This window comes from Lissotriton helveticus, chromosome 1_1 (genome assembly GCF_964261635.1).
Source record: "Lissotriton helveticus chromosome 1_1, aLisHel1.1, whole genome shotgun sequence".
NCBI lineage: Eukaryota > Metazoa > Chordata > Amphibia > Caudata > Salamandridae > Lissotriton > Lissotriton helveticus.
The window spans coordinates 1,262,497,183-1,262,519,539 of NC_136057.1; the positions used below are offsets into that span (position 1 = coordinate 1,262,497,183).

A 22,357-nucleotide genomic window follows, 5' to 3' on the forward strand; every position below is an offset into this window, starting at 1 on the left:
TTTCTCTGCTCTCATTTTCAGGTGGTTATGGGAGTCCTCCAGATTGGGTTCATCGTAGTCTATTTATCAGACGCCTTAATTAGTGGCTTTACCACAGCGGCCGCCATTTTGGTCTTGGTCTCCCAGCTGAAATATGTCTTTGGCTTGACGGTCAGGGGCTACAGCGGTGTTCTTGCCGTTATCTATGTGAGTATCTTTCATCTACTCTCTGTTTAAAAAAATATACATTATTTCTACTTTTGGAAAAGACTGTCTGGAACATTCTAAATCTAACACAAGGCATTTGTCTCTGTCATTGAAATTATATTGGGCTCTTATGAGTAACCTAGACGTGCAACCGCAATGCAATTTGAGTGGTTTCCCAATCAATTCTCCCATATGTGATCCTGTAAAATATACAACAAAATGTAATATTCCATTTTTGACAGAACTGAGCAAGTTTGTTGCCCAGTTTGAAAGGAGAGAAAGTAATGTCTAGTTTTCAGAATGCCTTGGGTAAGCTTTCCTCAGGCAGATTTAAAGGTGGTCATATTCACAACCTCTTAGATTCTCCTTTTAGGAAGAAGGAGTGAAGGCAGACACCCCTCTGGGCTCTGTACTATAATGCTGAAAGGGTCCACCAGGAAGACCAATCAGAGCATGGCTGTGACACCTCATAACTCCAGTCTGTCCAAATTCCTGCTTTTTCATACCTTCCTTTATGTTGCCCTCTGCCTTCTTATCCGTGAACAGGCAAACATTTGCAAAACCTCTTTAAATCACTAAAACTAAATAAAACTCCTTGTCTGTTTACCCTAGAAAGGAAAGATCAGTCAAAGTAATTGTTTTAAGATCAATAGCTTTACATCAATACAACAACAACTCCCTTACAAGTAGACTCCCAACCTGCACCCGTGCACTCAAGAGAAAGTTAAACTAATCCAAATGAATACACACAACCGAGAAAAGAAAAGTTGTTAGCATGGAAACCATTTTAATGTGTAATCGGCTCCTTGCTCTACAGACCACTATGACAGACAAGTAATTTAATATTTCGAGATCTTGGATTTGGACGAATCCAATAACCATCTCAAGTCAATAATCTAAGCACCTAATAGATTTTAAAATATTGCTTCAAGTATAGTTTACAATTACGAATAATGCAATGGCACAACAGTAATTAATCCACCAATTGAACCCACCGTCATCATCACATATCCAAAACAGTGCAACACTAAAAATGGAATCCATTACCACGATTATATCCCAAAAAATGCACACTCTCTAAACTCATTTTCTCTTTTTGTTCATACTTACACTCCAATATCGCCCAGGAACATACAGGCAATTTAGCTAGTAACTTTCTAGGAGAATCTGACATTGTAATATCTGGCAAAATTCCTTTCTTCCCCGAACTAGTCGAATAAAGCTCAATTTCTACAGAAAATCTTTTGAGGACCTGTAAGAAATTAGATTGTTGGTTGACTGAGGTGTGAGCCCTTGTGAAGCAGCAACCACATTCCTTGTCAGGGTGAGGCACAAGTCAGCCCTATGTTAACCTGCTCTCAACACTCTATCTTGACACAGAGCAGGCAGCCTAAATTTAGAGTCAATTTAAAAAGTATGTGTGCTACACTTCAAACAGTCATAAAGTTGAAAACACCACACAAAAAGGATCCCACACAGAGTAAGAAACATAGAGCTTTCTTTAATGAGTAAAACAAGACCAAAACAACAAAAACCCAATTGGTAAAACCAGAAATATGCAGTTTTAAAGGTTTTAGTGAAAATATCGCCAAACAGCGCAAAGTGCCAACTGTAGATATCTTAATGCTCCAGATAGTGGTAAAGTCAAACGTTCAGGCCAACAACGATGGAGCACAGGCCAGCTACAGGGACCCAGTTAAGACCACTGAACAGAGTACCTCAAATCCTTATTTGCGAAGCATTGCGAGGATCCGTGCCGAAGATGTGTCACACACCCAAAACAATGCGTTGGTTCTGAATTGAGGCAAGACTGTGATGCGAGGGCCTGCGTCGTTGTCGAGAATGCTGTTGACGGGGCTTGTGATGCGAGGTCTGATGTCGAGTATGCAGTGGGCGTCGGGGGATGTGTCCATTCCAGGGAGCTGCAAGTCTGTTATACGGAGTCCGTCGTCATCATCGAGGCTGCCGTCAATGAAAGATGTGATCGCTTGTACCGAGAATGCGTCACGCAGTGTCCATTCTGATGAGACTGTAGAGGTGATGTGGGTCTTTACGACGGGTCAAATCCACACAACAGCGCTGCACCACAGTTCTGCTTGGGTTTGTGCCATGCAGCAGAAGAGATGTGTCTGTTTCACTGGATTTATAGAGGCTAGAACAGCACCCTACGCCCACTTCCCAGGGCCAGGACGGTACCACTTGGTAGGGTAGACACACAGATGGCAGAGTCCAGGTGCAGGTGCAAGGTTGTTGAAAACTGTTGTGTCCCTGAGGCTTCAGATCAGGAGGCCAGCCAACCAGCGCTTGGAGTTCCTCTGGGTTCAAGAGATGCAGTGCCAGTCCTTCTCACCCAGGCAAGAGAGCTGCGGAAGCAGTTCAGCACAGCAAGGCAGCAGTACTTCAGAGGAACAGTCCAGCAGACTGGCAGTCCTTTCAGCAGCAGAGCAGTCCTTCTTCCTGGCAGCGTATCCATGGACCCAGAAGTGTACTGAAAAGTTGGTGTCTGTGGTCCAGTATGTATACCTATTTGTGCCTATGAAGTGGGGATAAGCTACAGGCATGCCTTTGAAGTGCACAGGTGCCCTGCCTTCCTTGCCCTGGATGTAGACTAATTTCAGGGGGTACATAGCCCTTTGTGTGGAGGCAGCACACAGCCTATTAAAGTGTGAGTGGGGCTGGGCCCAGTTCCTCCCACCCATCCTGCCAGTGATGGCCCATCCAGTCACACCTATGCTCCCTTTTGTCTGTGGCTGACTAGGAGAAATACAAAAAGCCCAACTGTCAACTACACCAGTCATGTGACTCACAGTCAGGCTACAGACACTAAAGGTTCATACAGAAAAATGTCAACTTTCTAAAGGTGGCATTTTCAAAACGGTAATTTAAAATCCGACCTCACCATAAGTTAGGATTTTTCTTTACAATTCCAAAGATACCAAACATTAACGGGTTACATGTTCCCATTTGGAAATTACAGCTTCTTAAATATAATAAAGTAACTTTAATGTTCCTTGATGGGAGAGGAAGGCATTGCTGTAGTGAAGAACAAATTTGAGTTTTACACTACCAGGAAATATAAAACTTAAAAGTACATCTCCTACTTCTAAAATACATTACACCCTGTCCTTTGGTCTATCGTAGGCATACCCTAGGGGGTGGCATATATATTTTAAAAGGAAGGTATGGGCCTGGCAGAAAGTTTATTTTGCCAAGTTGAAACAGCAGTTTACAACTGCACACATAGAGGCTGCAATGGCAGGCCTTTGACATGGTTAAAGTGCTACTTAAGTCGGTGGCACAATCAAACCAGTGCTGAAGGCCCAATAGTACCATTTAATTTATAGGCACTGGGCACAGGTAGTGGCACTTTTCTAGGGACTTACAAGTAAATTAAATGTGCCAATTGGGTATAAGCCAATCTACCATGTTTTAAGAATAGAGCAAAAGCACTCTAACTCTGATTAGTGGTGGTAAAGTTTGGAGAGTATCAACAAAAGAGAGAGTGAGGGATTCTTCACCGTAGTGAACGGAGGGTACTCCTAGTCCCCAGGACTGAAATCTAGTATAAACAAAAGAGGAGTACCCACAAAAGGAACACAAGAGGTTCTTAATGGGATGTCAAGAAGAGGTAGCAAAAGGACATTATTATTGTTAAGAAACCCCTCACTCACCAACCTGGTTGGTGACATGCTTCATCATTGGGGTCCACCCAGATGGCCGAGTGCCGTAGCTACGGGGACAACGAAGAGGCGTGTACGTATCCTGAATACGGATTTCAACGAAACTATTAGGTTTCCACTTGAACAATCCTTCCTCTGCCCCCTGGAGCATTTGAGATTCTTAAATAGAGTTTCTCTGCTTTTTCCTCACCTATTTAGGTTTTTGAGGCAGCCTGCTGCACAATTTTGCAGCAAGGTAGAAGGAATTTAGGACTGGGTACACGTTAGTGTGTGTACACCACCCATTTTCCTATTTTGGTCCTGACGAAAACCTGGGATTACCATTTACAGGTTGAAACATGTAGACCCTTTTTTTATATAACACACATAGATACTACTGGTCATTATAACCTACCAGTATCTACACCTTGTTTTTATTATTGTCCAGTAGCTTCTGAATAAAGTCTTTTTTACAAGTCATCCAGGACAATTTTTAACACCACTTTTCTTGCACTCCACACTAAAAAACAGCGCCACTGTAGTCAGGTGTCGCAGCACACCCCGATGGCACTCGACCATCTGGGTGGACCCCAATGATGAACAATGTCACCAACCAGGTTGGTGAGTGAGGGGTTTCTTAACAAAAGGAAAATGTCCTTTTGCTACCTCTTCTTGACATCCCATTAAGAACCTCTTGTGTTCCTTTTGGGGATACTCCTCTTTTGTTTATACTAAAGTTTGGAGAGTATCAGAGCGAGCAAAAATGAAGTCAGAGAAACAAATGGTCTGAAGGCAAAAAGTCAGAGGGAACACCACGCCACGGATGCCAGGTCTAACAAGACCCCATAAAGAGGAGGTGCTCTAATGCAAACCATCCTCTGCTGCCAAAACTTTGTGGGCGCCCAACCACAATAATCACGTGAACCCCAATAATATACATATCCCAGCTTTTACTTTGGGAATTCACTCCACAATTCTGTTGATCATGCTGTAAGAGACACCACCCACTTTCCTTTAACTCATCAAATTAGCAGAGTATGTTTCAACATAATAAAAATAGTAATTGGGACCACTCAATATCTGAGTTCTAAATCAGGAAATAAGTTTAAAAAGATGTGTTACAGAGAAATATTAGTAACCCATTACAGAAAAATCTAGCAAATGTCAAGGAAACCCATATACAGAGTAGAAAACCAGAATACTAATCCATAGGTAATAAGGTAAATCTCCAGGATTAAGGTCCTGATTACGATTTTGGCAGTCCCTTTGCCATCCTGCTGAACGGCAGTCCCAAGACCTCCAACAAGTCCACAGTCTCCCGCCTACTGTATTTCGATATCACCTGCGGCCCAGCTGCAGTGTTTCTGAAGGCGGGGATTTTTTTTTATGTGTTTTGGTGCAGGTGTGTACATTTTGACGAAACAAGTGTAAAATGTAAACATATTCATGACACATGAAAAAATACATTGTACGAGTAATTTTCCATTGTTGGAGCCCGGACCCAATGTGCCCAGTTCAGTCAATGGGAGGAAAGTGCAAAATGGACTTACCTGGATTTCGGTGACAACAGGGTAGTTTTCTCTAGGGTCAAGTTGCTGCTGTGAAGTGGGGCTGTGGGCAAAGGGGACCATGTTGAAGACTGAAGGGAAAATGGGTGCATTTGCACCCCATTTCCTTCGATTCTGCCAACTAGAAGCAGGCAGTCTCCTTGCTACGGTTAGCTCGGCAGAAAGGCACTTCATAATCCGGACGATGAGAACCTTGTCTGTACCGCCCTCTGACAGCTGCTTTTCCCCTGGCCACCATTGAGGCAAGCTACAAATGACTGGCGCAGTTGGCGGGACATCAGCGGTCTTTCCTTCAGCAACCCACCAACATCGTAATACAGTAATTCAGTGGGCAGACTGCCAAATAGGAATCTGACACCGTTTCAACAGCTGGGCCATTTCCTTCAAGAAAGTAATCAGGCCCTACGTGGCAAGCTCATAAAGAGCATAAACAGAATTGTAAGGAAGGAATATTTCAAATCATTCAGACACAGTCTTGGGAGGAATATGAGAAGTCACCCCGATCCCTCGAAACCAGGGGTTTTTATACACATATTATGCATAAAAAATTAACAAAACTGCAGATTCGGCATGGCATGATCATGCTAAGTTCACATTGAACAAATCAGCAATTCTTAACACTAACCCATTTCTTAAGGTAACGTGGAAATACAATGTGAAACATTCTCCACATATGCTACTACAAAAAAGTGTTTTCTACAGACCTACATTGGAACTTCCAGCGGAAGTTTTTAAAAAGGATACTTACGAAACACAAAGGAAGTTTCATTCACAATACACATTTTCCATACAAGAACATCACTGACATCACACTTGTTATGGTCCACAGAAACTATGAGGAGAGATTTTTTTTGTGGATCTCTGATTGGGAGGGGGAAATGAGCAGGAGAAAAATAAACAAAACATTAGAAATGGCTTCCATTTCTAATAAAATTGGTGTCCAACTTGAAATTGTGACGTGACTAATCTATGTTTGAAACACACTTGTGAATCATATTTCTTTGTCGTTTGAAATGCAATATCACTTGTTTATCAGTTACAACCATATTCAAACTAGAAATTATTCATTTGCACATAAATTTGTCACCCAAAATAGTATAGCACGAAAAGCTTTAACATCTTCACTGAGTAACTATGTGTGTCCTAATGTTACATTTGAGTATTATTTCCCTTCTTTGTTTCTGGGCACATTGCATGCAGGGCGCTGTGCACACAAATAAGTGTGAACCTTTGCTTCTAGGGACTTGTGTCTTCATTGTGAATTTTGGTGTTAAAATAAGTACTCTGGCAGGAGAGCTTCTGAATGAGTCTGGAGGGGGCTCCTCACTTGCCTTTCAGGGGGGTGAAGGAAGTGACCCAACTAGGGTCACCCGGGCCACTCATGACCTCCTCTAGCCATCCAAGAAAGGTAGAGTTGATGATGCTGTAGAGAATGCAATCTAACTGATTTATTCACAAAGTACACTGCAGTGGAGTCCAGTCTGACCAGCCTCCTATGATGGCTTACGAGGGACTGACTCTAACAAGCATAAAGTTACATTATGTATGTTGCAGAGCCCACAAAGACCCACCCATTATGGAAAAACACTGGTAGGTTTGGTAATCCAATAGAGGTACAGAACATAAGTTTTGATTCCACAGCCTGGTACAAGCTATCTACTGCCCAAGGGCGTCTGGCTTATCCTCCCCACTTGACAGGTGGGAGAAGGCATCCTCTAACAAGAAAGGCATGCGTTAATGAGCAAAATTCAGCTTTATGAGAAACGAAGCTTACCAAGGACCATTTCTCGTAAATGATTGAATAGCAGTTTTGTTTATATTACCAGATGGCATCTGCTAGAGGTAAAATGGTGGCACAGATGTCAACCTAACTTGTATAGCATCTGTACTTATTAATTGCGCATGCATACAAGGAGAAGGTATTATAAAATAGATATATAAATGCTAACATAATACCAGGTAATATACGAGTAATATGGCAGTAACATGTTTCATTTCTAACAGGGGCCCCCTCAAGTTTCGTTACGCCAGTGGTTAAAATGGTCTCAGCAGTGGTGAAGGCACTTTTAGAGTGGCCCCGCCCATTCTCAGAGGGCGTTACCTTACTTGGAAAGCAATGTCCTCAGATAATGAAGAAATTCCCAGTACTAATTAGTGAATAGTCTGTTTTAGATCAATAACCAGGAAAAGGGGTCCCCACGGATGTACATCTCCTAAGCGCTGCAGTACAATGTACTCCTCTCCCAGAGGAGGAACATTGACAGAGAACAGGATGATCCAACACCCACCTCCTGATCTTTATTGATTAACCAGATCGATGCTCAGCATATTCCCCTCCTGTGCTGAGATTTGCATATTCCCTTTATTCATGACGAGCTGGGCTCGTCATGAGCGTGCGAGGAGGCTACCTCATGACGAGCCCAGCTCGTCATGAGCGTGGAAGGGGTTAACAGTCCTCATCCCTCCCAAAGAGATACCAAGAGCGCCCTGGTACAGGTCCATGAGCGAACTTAGGTCTGCTTGCCTGGATTTGCACCAGTAAGGTTCTACCCTGACCTTTTACTAAGGGCGCACTTGTTCATAACTTGGGCTCCTCTGCCATAACCTCGAAGACCCTCCAGGAGACAAGTTGGCAACCATACATTTATCACTATGTGCTTGGCACTGTGGAGCGCTGGCACATGCCTAAGAAGTGTGCACTGACCTCTCACTTAAGTTGCACTTTATGTTATTGGGCACCCAGAAGTGTGTGTGTACTCGGCAGAGGCCCATTTGGGTGTTGGAGTACAGTCCCACAATCACACTTTATGCAGTATAATGTCATGGGTCTCTCACAACATTTTGGAGGAAGAAAGTTGTTAAATCCGTCCTTCCCCAAAAACATATATTTCTTCACCCCAAGATTCTATTTATTTTTAAATCAATTCAATTCATGGCACTAATAATGTCAGAAAGTTCAAAATAACGACAGTGCACCGTCTCCATCTGCATTGCTGCTTTGTGATTAGACTGTTTTATTTGATCATTTATAATTACTTTTTATATTTTTTCAGACCTTGCAACACATTTTTGACCAAATCACTAATACAAATATACCGGACCTTCTTACGGCTATCATCGTGATGATAATAGTATTTCCAGTGAAAGAAATTAATGCTCGTTTTAAAGCAAAGCTGCGCGTGCCGATTCCCATTGAATTCATTGTGGTAAGTGTTGATTCAAGATTGTGTAAAGTGTTGTCGATATTATACTCATCAAACCGGTAAACTTGGCACTACTGAATTATACATTCCTACAGTGTAAAAGTTTGAGCATGGTTTGAACAAGCACTATAAGTCAAGCGTATGTGACTGATTGTGGTTCTTGATGTTAACACTTTTGAGGCAGGCGTTTAGCTATTACTTTTTGGCACACCTTCTTGGGTCTTTCAATCACGGGCTCCCACGATTATAGAAGTCCTAAAGTCGTTCATGTTCTTTGATTATTCAAATTTCTAATGCTAATGGTGAATTTTAATTTATTTTGCTCTTGAGAACTCTTACAGGTCTTTACCGCTATGGTATAGGTATGTTTTTTTTTACCCCCTCCTAGACGGTCATGGTATTTGTGATCATTATTTGTTGACCGTTTAGATTTGATATCTAAATACCTAAGTAGCAGGGCCTCCTGCCGCTCCTAGACCTAGGGGTACATGTGGGGGAGGGAGGAGGTACATGTTGTGCTCCCCTGGATTTGCACCCCCATTTCCTGCACGGTATGACATGCATGCCACATTGTCTAGGAAGGTGCAGTTGGCACTGACAGCAGTGGTCTGCCTGTTAGGCTCTTCTATGAGCCTAATAGACCGCCACTGTCAGACTGCTGCAGGACCTCCCACCAGACCTGGATTGAAATCCTAATCTGGCAGGTGGCAGCACCACAGCTTTGGCAGTCCTACATTGGACTGCCTGTTGCACCGTCCGCTGTAGGACCGCCAAAGTCATAATAAGACCCTTAGTGTATTTCCAAGAACAGGGAGAGAAGCATTTTATGCAATGGCAACACACACCAACTCATTTATGTGGGCTACCACAGACATATAAATTCTTTAGTGGAGCACTGGCATTAAACCCAGCAGATTCCAATACATAGTATTCATCAAATTGTGCCTATCAGAGTGTCAAATCAGGGTGTGAGACTTCCCTACAACCATTGTAATGATAAACATCAGAACTTGATAATTCTTTGGCCTTGACTTAGCCTCCTATCATCATAATTCTGTCCGATAGTTACATTTGAAGGCCCTATTGATTCTTAAAGCACCCATTTCATGTATCACATAGTGTACACATTCGCACTTCGTCGGTGCCCTCTGCCGAATAATGTGGGCATTGCGAGCTAGATCCGCAAAGTAATTTTGATGGTGTGTTCAGAGGTATGAAAAACATATGACTCATGTCCAACCAAACTTGTTTCTGCTCCAGAAGTAACTTCATTCAATATTTTTGAATTTCATATAGACCATATTTCTGAAATAGAAATAGTGAGCAGTGGGGAGGTAAATGGAAGAGAGGAAATGATTAAAATACATGTGGATCGTTCATTACCGTGCTCAATTTTCAGCTCAGCACAGACCCAAAAAACACAGTTTCAAATGTTAGATGGTCCCCGCCCAGTTATGGTATTTTACTTTATGCAGATATATAGAGCACACTATCACCCAGGAGGGTCTCTTAGTGCTGAGCAAGTGTGAGCCCAGCCACACCAAAGGCCTAGTGAGACTACTTGAAAAGCCAGGTCTTCAACATCTTCCAGAATTCAAGAAGTGAGGAAGAGGTTCTTAAGTGTCGAGACAGGTCATTCCACTCTTTAGGAGAGATTTAGCAGAAGGTTCGGACGCTGGAATGGGTTTTCTGTATGCGTGGGACGTGTGCAAGGAGGCATCCGGAAGAACAGAATTGCCTGGAAGCTTTGTGAAAGAGATGTTGAGGTATGTTGGGCCAGTGCTATGTAATGCCTTGAAAAGAAAAGGTTCAGTAGTTGCACACCTGTTCTCTTAAAGATTGTAATGTTACTTTCTTAATACGTGTGATCTATTGTAGGTGTGCTACAGTGGTAAATTCTCTATCAAATCAGGCTAACTCGCACAAGTTACAGTCCCCCTGTGCACAACCAGTATTATCAAAATCTGCACTGGTTAATCTGTATAAATGAATGATCAATTCCTTCTACACACATTATTATTTTTTCATTTTATTATTTATGGTTGCTGAACGACATTACTACCATATAGTTGATAAACTCTTGGTCAAGAACATAATAATACACATCTGCTTAATGTAATATCTTCAATCTTGTTTATGAATAAATTCATCCATGCCTCCGTCGTAATTCCCAATGCATTTCAGACATTTCAGAGAACCTTCATGAGGAGAAATTTAGCTATTGTATTCTGCAAACAAAACATATTAAAACAATCATTTAAATAAATAACCAAAATGAAACAATCAATTGTGGAGTACCTCTTTAAATATTCCAATACGTAAAAAGACTCAAGTTATGTAGGTAGCCACAGTGTACACTGTGTCTGATTGAGTTTGGAAACCAAGAGGAAAGAAAGGGCACAGAAGGCTAATAATTAAGGGTTGTGGAAATGCTTAGAAAACCCCATTTTAGCTGCGATTGTGGCATGAAGCGCTGATTATCACCAGGCAGCATGGGTACCTAACGGAAGAATCCCAAAGTGCTGGGGCTTTACATATCATTAAACCGGAATCATGATGTGCAGAACTGAGAAAAGCAGAATTATAAATAGACTGGATGCGGAAGTGATGAAATTGATCAAATACCATGATCTTACCTCGAGGATTGCAAAGTGTTCATGACTGTAGTTTCATAAAAGTGAAGAGACTATGGAGAGATTCTTTTTCTATGTCTGTGATCACAAGGCTATGGGTAACAAAATGTATGCCTGTTAGACCTGACCTTCTCTGAAGGGGCAACTCCAAACCTTTTGCCTTTGCCCTCTATTTGTTGAATGTGTTTTTCTTGCTCTTAGGACTCTGTGCACTTTACCACCGCTAAGGTGCTTGTGCTCTCGCTCTCTCTTTTAAACATGGGTTAGTTGGCTTATACCTGATTGGGATATTTAATTTACTTATAAGGTCCTTGTAGAGTGGTATACCATAAACCCAGGGCCTGTAAGTTAAATGCTACCAGTAGGCCTGCAGTACATATTATGCCACCCATTTAAGTAGCACCTTAAAACATGTCCCAGGCCTAAGTGGTATGAGTATGCCCAGACGTGGGTTCCGAACACACTGTCACTAGTACCAACCTAGTCCTGGGGTGCTTATGTTCAAGTTCAGGGAGGACCTTGCTTAGCAGTTTAGGCTGCACTGTTACAATCCGGTCAAGGCTGATTTGCATATAGCTGGGTCAAAACTGAGGTGACATGGTGGGAAAATATCAATGGAATGGGATATGGGCAAACGGAAAAACCAGTGGCTGAGATTAATTGAAGCATTCCATCCATTTTTTTTGTATACTGAATGAATGGATAACTTGTAATCTCACAATAGAGCATACTGGCACTGAGATGAGCTGGATAACAAAACAGAGCCCTGTGTAATAATGTAGAGTACAGAAAAGTAAAGGAAGGAAAAGTTAAACGAGGGAAAAAACATAGAGCATTGGGGGCCAGGAACAGCCAGGTTTTAAGCCATGTTTTGAATTTTCTTTCAGTTTCCATAAACGTGGAGAGATTGGAAGTAGGTTCCAGGCTTTAGGCCCTAGCAACGTAAAAGATTTTCCTCCCCTAGTTTTAGGTCTAAATGGAGGGAGCCTTAAAAGATTGGTGTCAGAGGATCTCAATGTTCTGTGAGTCTTGCAGTGACAGAACTGGACTGTAATGTATTTGGGTCCAGAATTGTTAAAAGCTCTAAAGACTAGTAGTAGGATTTTGAAAAGGATGTTTTTATGGGCCTTTAGCCAATGCAATTTCTTCAAGGCTGCAGAAGCCAAATTCGGTTTAGGGATACGCAGCACTCGTCTTGCTGCAGCATGTCGGACCATCTGAAGCTTGTGTGTTGGTTTTTTAGAGCAGCCAGCATAGAAACTGTTACAGTGATCTAGTCTAGAGGCAATCAGGGAGAATGCAACAATTGTTCTGGCACTAAGGAGAAAGAGGTGAAGGAATTTTTTCAAGTATTTCAGTATTTTAAAACACAAGCCAGCTAAAGCTAGAATAAAAGGGCAGTGTCAAATTTTACTCCCAGATTCTTTGCTACTACTACTTGGAGAGAGGGACCAAGTTAGGCCACCATTGTGCAGGAGAGAATTGATTTGATTTTCCGAAAAGTAAAATTTAAGTTTTAGTGGTATTGCATCTGATATGATTGTTGTGCATCCCCTAAATGATTTCAGAGAGGCTGTATTGGAATTCTGATTGAAGGTCAAGGTTTTTTGTCCAGGAAGAGCACCAGCTGAGTGTCATTAACATAAAAGGTGGTCTGGATGGCATAAGATGTCATCAGGGAGATGAGAGAAGCCATATAAATATGAAAGAGTGCAGAACTAAGGGAGGATCTCTGTGTAACACCCATGGTACATGCTCTTTCTGTTGAGAAAAATTGTCCCACTGTGACTGTTTGCTTCCGATCAGTTAAAAATGACTTAATCCAGGATAACGCCTTTTGCAAAAATCCAAGGTCCTACATTCTCTGAAGGAGTATTTTGTGGGAGATGGTGTTAAATGCTGCAGAGAGATCCAGCAGTATCAACACTGAATTGTTCCCAACATCCAAAGTGATTTTTATGGTTTAAGAGACCTCCAATAGAGCAGACAGTGGAGTACTTTGGTCTTAAATCCGGATTGCCAATAGTAGAGTTCATTGGAGTTTTCCAAAAATGTGATAAGCTGCTGGCTTACCAATTTCTATGGCTGCATGTAAAATTGAAGAGGGACAGGGTTCATGAGGGGAACCAGATTTACAAGAGAGAATGGTCTATGATGATTGGGTAAGGGAAAATTCATGAAATTATGTCAAATTAGCCTGAGAGGAGTCGGTGGAGCTTCTAAGTTGTGTCCGACTATGATGTTGGAGGTAGAGAGAGGAGTAAATCCTTGTAGTATACCCTGCATTTTGTCCTCAAAGAAAATGGAGATTTGGTCACAGTGGGCCTGGGTGGGTGGAAGGTCTTGTGAGAGAGCTTTTAGTTGTAAAAAGGTTTTTGGCAATATTAAAAATAGTTTGAGAGTCATATTGGGCCTCGTCAACTTGTGCAGTGTAGTAGGTGTGTTTGTTTAATTGATTTGCCTATGATCGGTGTTCTGTGCTTTCCTAAAAAGGTATAAGTCTTTCAATGTTTATGCAATCCGCCATTTGTGCTCCAGCTGTTTACACAGTTGCGCTGGAGAGAACCAGGGTGCCAAATATTTAGGCTGGCACGATTTGGTCTGAACCATAAGTGCAAGTTTGTCAGCTGTACTTGTCAGCCATGAGTTGAAGGAGTTACATACTCTTTTAACCTCCCAGAGTAGATGGGCAGTAGTACTAGAAAGAATGAGACTAGATAAGAGTTAGACAACATGGTTATCTAATTTCATCTGGAGGAAGGAAGTTTGTCTGTTGCCTGCTTATGTAGATTATTGGAATTGATTGTTACAATAAAAGGAATCAAATAATGATCAATCCATTATTGCTTGATGGGATCCCCAGGTGTTAGATGGGAATGATTCATGCAAATTCCATCCAACCTGTGCCTTAGCAGGTGGGTGGGGACAGAAACGAGTTGAGAGAGACCTATTGCTTTTAAAGTATCTTTAAGGGTGGCCACTTCTAGATTATCATGATTGTCAAAGTGGTATGAAATCGCCCAAAACAGTGAAATTAGGGAAGTGAAGTAAAAAGAGAGCAAGAGCCTACCCGATTGAGTTTAGAAAAGTAGGTCCTGCACCTGAGGGGGTAGTAGAGTTTACATCCAGCAAAATAATAGTAAGGAGTAATTTTGAAACAGAAGCCTAGGCTACCTGCTCCTTTGAGGGAGTCTATATCAGAAGAGCTGCATTGGAGGATATTAAAAAAAATTATGGCAGTGACCCCTCCTCGGCCCTTTGCCCTGTCGTGTCTCAAGATTGTGTATCTAGGGGGGAAGGCAATAGCTATGATGGGGTTACACCAAGGTTTGAGCCAGGTTTCCATGACAAATAAGAAGTCAAGCTTGTGGTCTTTGATTAACTCCTGAACCTCTTGCCCATGTTTGTTAAGTGAGTGTGTGTTTAATAACATACTGGCAAGGGAAAAATGGAATGATACAGGAATATGGAGTGGCATATGCAGCGGAGTGTACGTGGAAGCATTGGGCAGCTCATCCAAGAGACCTATCTTGTCTCTACAACCGATACAGGAAACTGGCCCCATTAAATATGTTGGGTCCCAGTTGTGGCATGCAAGTGAGGACTTGTATCTAAAAGATTTTAAAAGATCAGCTGATAAAGTCTTAACCAAAGTACATGGGCGCTGACTGGCTTGCCTTCGGTGCGCCAGCGGCCTGCCCACTGCACGTGTCTGCTGTGTGTCCGTGCTGCAGGCTTGCACATGAGGGAGGCTTTGGCAAAGCCATGCCTCCTGGCCTCCACCTAGGTCCAACAGCTAGAATGGCACCTTTGGGGTTTCTTGATGCCGTCTTAAAATGACTGGCCAAATGAACGTAACGGCGCAATTAATGTGGCGTAATGCAGCAGCACCCAAAGTGAACCATGCAGTAAACAAGTATTAAAGTGGTGACGACGACTTTAAAAGTGGCGACGACGTGATTCTATTAAAAGAATAGAAAGCTGTTGCAATGTAGTGATTATTTCGAGCGGATAATAATGAGCGCCCAATGTGCCTTGCACGGAGCACTTGCACGGAGCACTTGCACGTCTAGTCAGGTTAAGCAGAGAAGTGGATGCCCAGAGAAGGCATCCCCGCTGCAGGCCTGCACATGAAGGAGGCTTCGGCATAGCCATGCCTCCTGGCTCCTCCTAGGCCCAGCAACTAGAACGGCACCTTGATGGGTCTAGATGCCGTCTAAAAATGACTGGTCAAGCGCATGTTTTAGTTTGTCACCCTCAGTGGGGAGGTTATGCCAAGACGTGGGTCCCCTGCACCGTGGATCACTGGCACCAAGCTGTACCCGGCTGATACACCCATAACTAGGATGAAGCCAGTCCTGGGTTGCTTGTGTTCTGGGTCAGGTAGGACCTGGCTTGGAATTCGTGCTGGACTGATCCTATTTGAAGCAGGGTCAAGGTTGATTTGAATATAGCTGGTTCCAAACTGAGGTGACATGGTGTGCAAAATAACAATGGATTGGGATGCTTTCCTGAGTAATTAACAGTGGCAGAGAATAATTCAAGCGTTCCATCCATCACTTTCTTGTATACTTTAGATTGTCGCCCTAAATCGGATGGGTATGCCCAGACTTGGGTCCCGTGCATGCACACTGTGTCACTGGAACCAACCTGTATCTTGCTGATGAGCCCATAACTAGGGTACAATCAGTTCTGGGTTGCTTGTGTTACAGTTCAGGGAGGACCTGGCTTGGCAGGTTGGACTGGACTATTCCGAATGGAGCAGGGTCAAGGCGGATTTGCATAGAGCTGGGTCCAAACTGAGGTGACATGGTATGCAAAATAACAATGCATTCGGGTGTGGCCTGAGTAATTACCAGTGGTTGAGATTCATTTAAGCTTTCCATCCATCTCTTTTTGGTATACTTTTTTTTTTAATTATAAGGCAATCGCAAATGTCACATCAAAACCCCATTCAACGTCAATGTCCAAATTAAACAAGAATCTATATATAATTTCAAGACAATGCCAATGCAGCAAGGGTCACGTAAAACTAGAGGGTCACAGCATTTAAGCCTCTGTCTTGGGACTTTATTTCTTTTCTTAAACTCCATCAGGAGGGCAAGGCCGGGTGCTGAAGCTGGGGAGGTCCCTCAAAGTCAGTTATATCATCTTTGAGCTCCTACTGAAGCCTTCAGTTTTGGCACTGAAAGCTCAAAGTGGGACAAAGACGAACTTTGTAACTGCTGATGATACTTTGCCACTTGGATGGAGAATTTATCTATCTGCAGTTTTCCTTCAACAGGGCAAAGCAGGAGTCTTTAGCCGATGAGGGCTCCACAGGTTTTAGATAGTCATTTGTGACATAACCTCACATGCTAGGTGAAAAAGCCAAGAGTGTCATGAGCTGGCAATTTGTAGCTGGCTAGGTTGCACATTCTTTGAGGAGTTTTAATCCTTGCCCTTGGCCTAAGGAAGTTAGAAAAATGTCTAAGCTTCATTATTTCATGATTCCAAGGCATTTGGACAGAATATCAGGAAAAACATATTGTACTGCTGCATTACTATTAAAGTCCTCCACCAAAACACTCTGCAGCCACACAATCACGCTCCTTCTCTGGTAATGCCCCTATCATCTCGAAAGCCCTCCCAAAAAACATGTGCTGTAACCCATCCTATTTCAGCTTCAAAAAAGACCTCAAAATCCACCTCCTCAATTATTATTGAGGATCCTAACCTGTGACCTGCACTTGAGCTCCAATTTACCATGTTATATTAGTCCAGTAATATTTGTCCATTTCCTGAACATCATCTACCTAATTACTTGATATGTATAGCACTTGCCACTGTTTATCTATTTTGATTTGTATATTTCACATGTTGTTTCATTATCTTTTTATCTACTTGTATGCCATGTTTGCTTTATATAATCTCATGTAAAGCACTCTGATACCTCTGGGTCTAGCCAGAGCTATATAAAACTTTTAAAATAATTTAAAAAAAAAATAAGTGGCACATCAATATTGTGTCAAGAATATCGGGACATAAAAATTATCGGCAACAGGAATATTGAAGGAAAAAATATAGTTTTTTATGTTTTTTGTAGTGATTGTCACCCCTTTAGTTCCCAATGCATTCCCCAAATTGGTTAAGATAGGAGGGGGAATAGTACATTTTACCCCTTGAGCATCCAACAATTTTCTAAAATGAGTATAGATTAAAGTGGCAATAGTAAATATCACTCCTTTAATGTCCAACACCTTCCCCCAGTATGGTTGGATTGGATTGGAGTGGTAATAGTAAATGTCACGCCTTTAGTGTCCAACATCTTCCCCGAATTGGTTTAGATTGAAGTAAGAATAGTAAATGTCACCTTGTCATGTGTTCTGTACAGGGCCTATTTGAATTTTCCCTATGTTAGCCTAACTGTGCATGACACAGGCCACATTAGCTTTGCACACGTTACTATATAATCATGTTTGCTTCTGTGCCACGTTATGTTTTCACACAGAACCTGCAGTTGTTCTCATTCTGTTCTTTCCTGGGATTTAGTCTGAACAGCAGACAAGGTCAAGCAACAATGTCCCTTGTTATTTTGTTGCGTTGTGCCTAGACACAACACAGAAATGCAGCTGTTGTTTATGAACATGTGAACCTTGTCACATAGATATGCACAGCATTGTAACACAGAGAGAGACAGATATTTCCTGAGAGAAGATCATGGCCGCCTCTGAGATGTACAATGTTCATCTGTGTATGCTAAGGCACAGGGTCCGCTGCTAAACCCAGAGATCTTTACTGTATAACCAGTTTTCTTCTGAAGAAGAGGAGTGGTGATAGGCTATACTGTCTTATAATATGACAGGGCTTTTCGTAATATACAGTTTATTGACAATGCTGATGGTATTTTTGCAAGGCAGTTGTTTTCTAATAGTAGCATGTATACTGCATTTCAGAGCACAATAGTTTAAATAAACATTTCAAATGTCCTTTTTGTCGCTTTCATATCTTAAATGTCGACGAGTATGAGTGTGTGAGCGAAAGGGAGTGTCCTGTCACCACGATCCCTGAGCGGGTCAGGAGTGTTGTGTTCTGGGATGGGAGGGCAAGTGAGACACTATAGCTAGTCAGACTTGGCTCATGGTACGGAGGTGGTATGGTGACTCAATCCCGGACTACACTATGTTCTGTGGTCACAAGCTCTGTTCCTCATCAGAATCCCTGCAATAACCCTTTTTGTATCCAAAAAATTCCCCAAATGGATTTAGTTTGGATTACCAATATTAAATGTTATCCTTTAAGTGCCCAACGCCTTCCCCAACTTAGGTTAGAATGCAGTGAGAATAGTAAATCTTACCCCTTTAATGTCCAACACCTTCCTCAAATTGGTATATATTGAAATGGAAATTGTAAATGTCACTCCTTTAGTGTCCGCCTTCCCCCAGTATGGTTGGATTAAGTGGAAATAGTAAATCTCACCCCCATAGTGTCCGACGACGTCACCAAATTGGTGTCGAATTTAGTGGGAATAGGAAACGTCACACCTTTAGTGCCCAACGCTTTCTCCAAATTACTTTAGATTGGAGTACAAATGGTAACTCTCACCTCCTTAATGTCCAACACTTTCCTCAAATTGGTATAAATTGGAGTGGGAATAGTAAATGTCAACCCATTACTGTCCAACACCTTCTTCTAATTAGGTTGGAGTGGGAATAGTAAACATCACCTCTTTAGTGTCCAACGCCTTCCCCAAATTGGTTAAGATAGGAGTGGGAATAGCAAATGTTACCCCTTAAGTGTTTAACAATTTTTTATAAATGATTTATGTTGGAGACTGAATATTTATTTTTATATTTTTATTTTATAATCTGTTTTTGTTATTTTTATGTCGTAGAAATACTTTATTTGATTAGTATTGTTGTTCATTAGTAGGGTAATGAAAAAAAGTTAGTTATATTTTGTAAACAATTTTAATGTGAATGACATTGTTTTGTATAATAAATACGTCACACACTTTTATAATTTAATTTTTTAAACATTTTTAATTTGCTTTATATACATATTTCCCACATCATTTTGATATATACATTGTCTATTTCAAATAGTTGTGTATAATTTATACATATTTTACTCTTTGTCCCAATATCTTTTGACATATTTACTATTTTGAAGCATTTTTTCATACATGTATTCAACATTTCTACAATATTTCCATTCTTTTCTATGGGGAGATAGTCTTTTTGTTTAGGTTAATTTAGCAACCATTTTCTTTTACTGCTAGCTGCTATTTTGTAATCTATTTGCATTGTTTTTAGTCTATTTTCCTGAAACCGGGTCGCAGTAAGGTGCTGCTGTTCATCAGAACAGGTAAGTTAATTTTTAAGGATTTTTTAAGGGTTTGGGAGTAGAGGAGTTTAGTTGGGAGGTCTAGAAGCTTGTTATAGTGTTGATTGTTGGGTTCCATATGTTTAATTGTATTAGAGTTTTTCACTAATTTGTGGTTTGGCATTTTGGTAAACTATTTTAGTAATGTGTTTCTATGTTATGATAAATTAATATATGATAATTATTTTTTGATGATTAACTGTTATATGCAGGTTTTTTTGGAGGATAATGTGTTTTGCTGGTGTTTTTTTTAATTTATTTTGCAGGTATTTAGTCTACTAACGTGTCCTATGGGCATTGGTAGTTTGTTTTCTTGGTTTAAGGAAGTAATTTTGGTTTATGATAAACTACTGCTATTTAATTCAATTTCCTTTTTATTTTGTTTACCTGGAGCATTTATTTTTTTTAAATACTTTTCTGGGTTTTTTATTTTAGATTGCTTCAAGGGATTTGTATTGGATTTGTTTATTTTTTGCATGTTTTTTGTTCTGTTTGGACATATTTTTCCATTTTTGGAGGATTATTATTGTATTATTACATGGATAAAGAGAAAGATCTGCAGCTACAGAACAGTACGCTTTATTTATTTACTTTTCTTTTGGGTGGGAAATTATGAGATTGTTTTGTGGAATTGTTTGGTGTATGTGTTGTAATTAATTTAAATGATTGAGTTGTTTTTTTACTTTCTTTGTTGGTGACAATAACTTTATGTTTTAAGTAATTTATACATAATTTTATTATAACCAGTCTTTATTAAAATTGGAGTTTCAATTAATTTCTTGACTGATGTGATAACATTTTATATTTACTATTTAAAAAATACAAGGTTTGGTTTTGGTTACGTTTTTTGAGGGCTTTGGTAGGTTACTATTTATTTTATAATATGCTTTGGCTAATATTTTGAAGTAATCTACTCCGTTATTATTTATGAAGAGTGTGATTTTAAATGGTAGCATATCATACACTCTTTTGGTTAGTTTGCTAAGTTTAGGGCCAATTTGGGTAACAGATTGCTCCATTCTTAGTTGTTGGTAGCTTTTTGTAATGCTTCTTTAAATTTGTATAGTGTAGGTTGGGTTCAACCCAATGTAGATTGGAAGGCATTGTGCCATTCTTCCTGTGCCAAGGTGCTAGCATAGACATTCCACCATGGTATTTGGAATTTTGGTTGGCGCCTGTGTCCTGATAGATGCAGATGGCCAACCCAAGTGTCTTTGAAATTGTCCATTAGGGTACTAAGGGCCTGATTAGATCTCAGCGGATGGGTTACTCGGTCATAACGGACACCGTTATAACGGAGTAACCCATATGCTGAGATCTTAACATCTGAGATTTTATTGGTAGAAAGAGTTTCTTATTAGTAAATTGCAGTGGTGTGTTACCTCTGTGACAGGGACACAGGCTTGTGCTATCATGTTTTTGATCTCAAAGGTAAATTGGCCATTTGTAAAATATCCTAAATTGGAGATGCCACCATATACTTTGCTAGAAATGAAAGTAAAATCCATGTATGGCTGTGTGAGGGTACATTTTTAGAATGGTTTGAATCATGGCTTGCTCTATATTTATTGTGTGGGATATGTAATATATACATGGCAGTTAGATATAACTATGAGTGTGTGGTACACCACAGCTGTTATCGCACATTCATGGAATCTTGGTGAACTATGAGTTAATGGAATGTGGTAGTTTGGGGGCAGTTGGTGGCAATAGAACAATATGCCAGCTGATGAGACCTTCTGATGTAGATATTAAATACTTCAAAATCTACAGCTTGTTTCCTGCAGTTTGTTATCAGGAGGTTGTCACACAGTGGTAATGATTTGTTCTGTATTTTATATCATTTAGGAGCTTGTTTATTTGATAGTACAGCATATATTAGGGATATTTGTGTTTTGATATTCAGTGTGTATGGTGTATATCTGAATGGTTTGCAACACATTTTGAATGTCCAATTCATCATCCATGTTTCACACTGTCTCAGTTTTTGTTTGGGACTTTAAGTAGTATATCTTTAAGGATTTTGCTTGTAGGTTCCTTGGAGCTAGTGCTTGCCTCTCTTATATCCTACAATAACTCTCTTACTTCTATTTCTGTTACATTTGTGGAGTGGTTGTGCTCTCTTACATGAGTTACATCCTTAGTAGTTGCTCTCCAAAAGCGTGCATTAGAATAATACTTAGGGATTGATTACAGGTTCGGCGGTCCATCGGACCGTCGAACCTGTGGTGGAGGTGCAGTGGTGGTTGGGGATCGCCAAACCAGTGGTCCGACTGCCATGTTACAACTACAGTGGTCGGACCTCCATGGCACACCACGACAACCAGGGAACCGCGATCGCTGGCGGTGGCGCAGCAGTGTGAGGCTGCAATATGCTTGGCAGGGCTTCTGCAGCCTTAATAAGCATATTACGAGTTTCCTCACTGCCAGCGGTCTCGTGACAGTATTCGCGCAATGAATCTGCTGGTGGTGAAGAAACTAAGGGGCCCTACAGGGCCCTCTTGTGCCGCAGGCCATGGGGATGCATGCAGGGGGGCACATGGTGTCCCCCCCGCCTGTATACATGCCTAATTCCTGCACGGCATGGACTTGGTAGTCCATGCTTTGCAGGAACTTGCTTTAGCGTTCCATTGCAGTGCCTCTTTCAAAGGCACCACAGTGAGAACACCAAAGGACCTCCCACCAGACAATGAGGAAACTCGTAATCTAGCGGGCAGTTAAGTTTAAAGTTGCGGGAGCAGGGC

General features: G+C 41.2%; 1 protein-coding gene across 1 annotated transcript in view; it reads left to right on the plus strand.

Moving 5' to 3' along the window:
* LOC144822567 (chloride anion exchanger-like) overlaps positions 1-22,357 on the plus strand; it is a 327,927-nt gene that overhangs the window by 111,843 nt on the left and 193,727 nt on the right. Inside the window, exons 6-7 of the mRNA XM_078680252.1 lie at positions 22-186; positions 8,467-8,619. Coding sequence (XP_078536378.1) covers positions 22-186; positions 8,467-8,619 — 318 coding nt within the window. The remainder of the gene's footprint in view (positions 1-21; positions 187-8,466; positions 8,620-22,357) is intronic.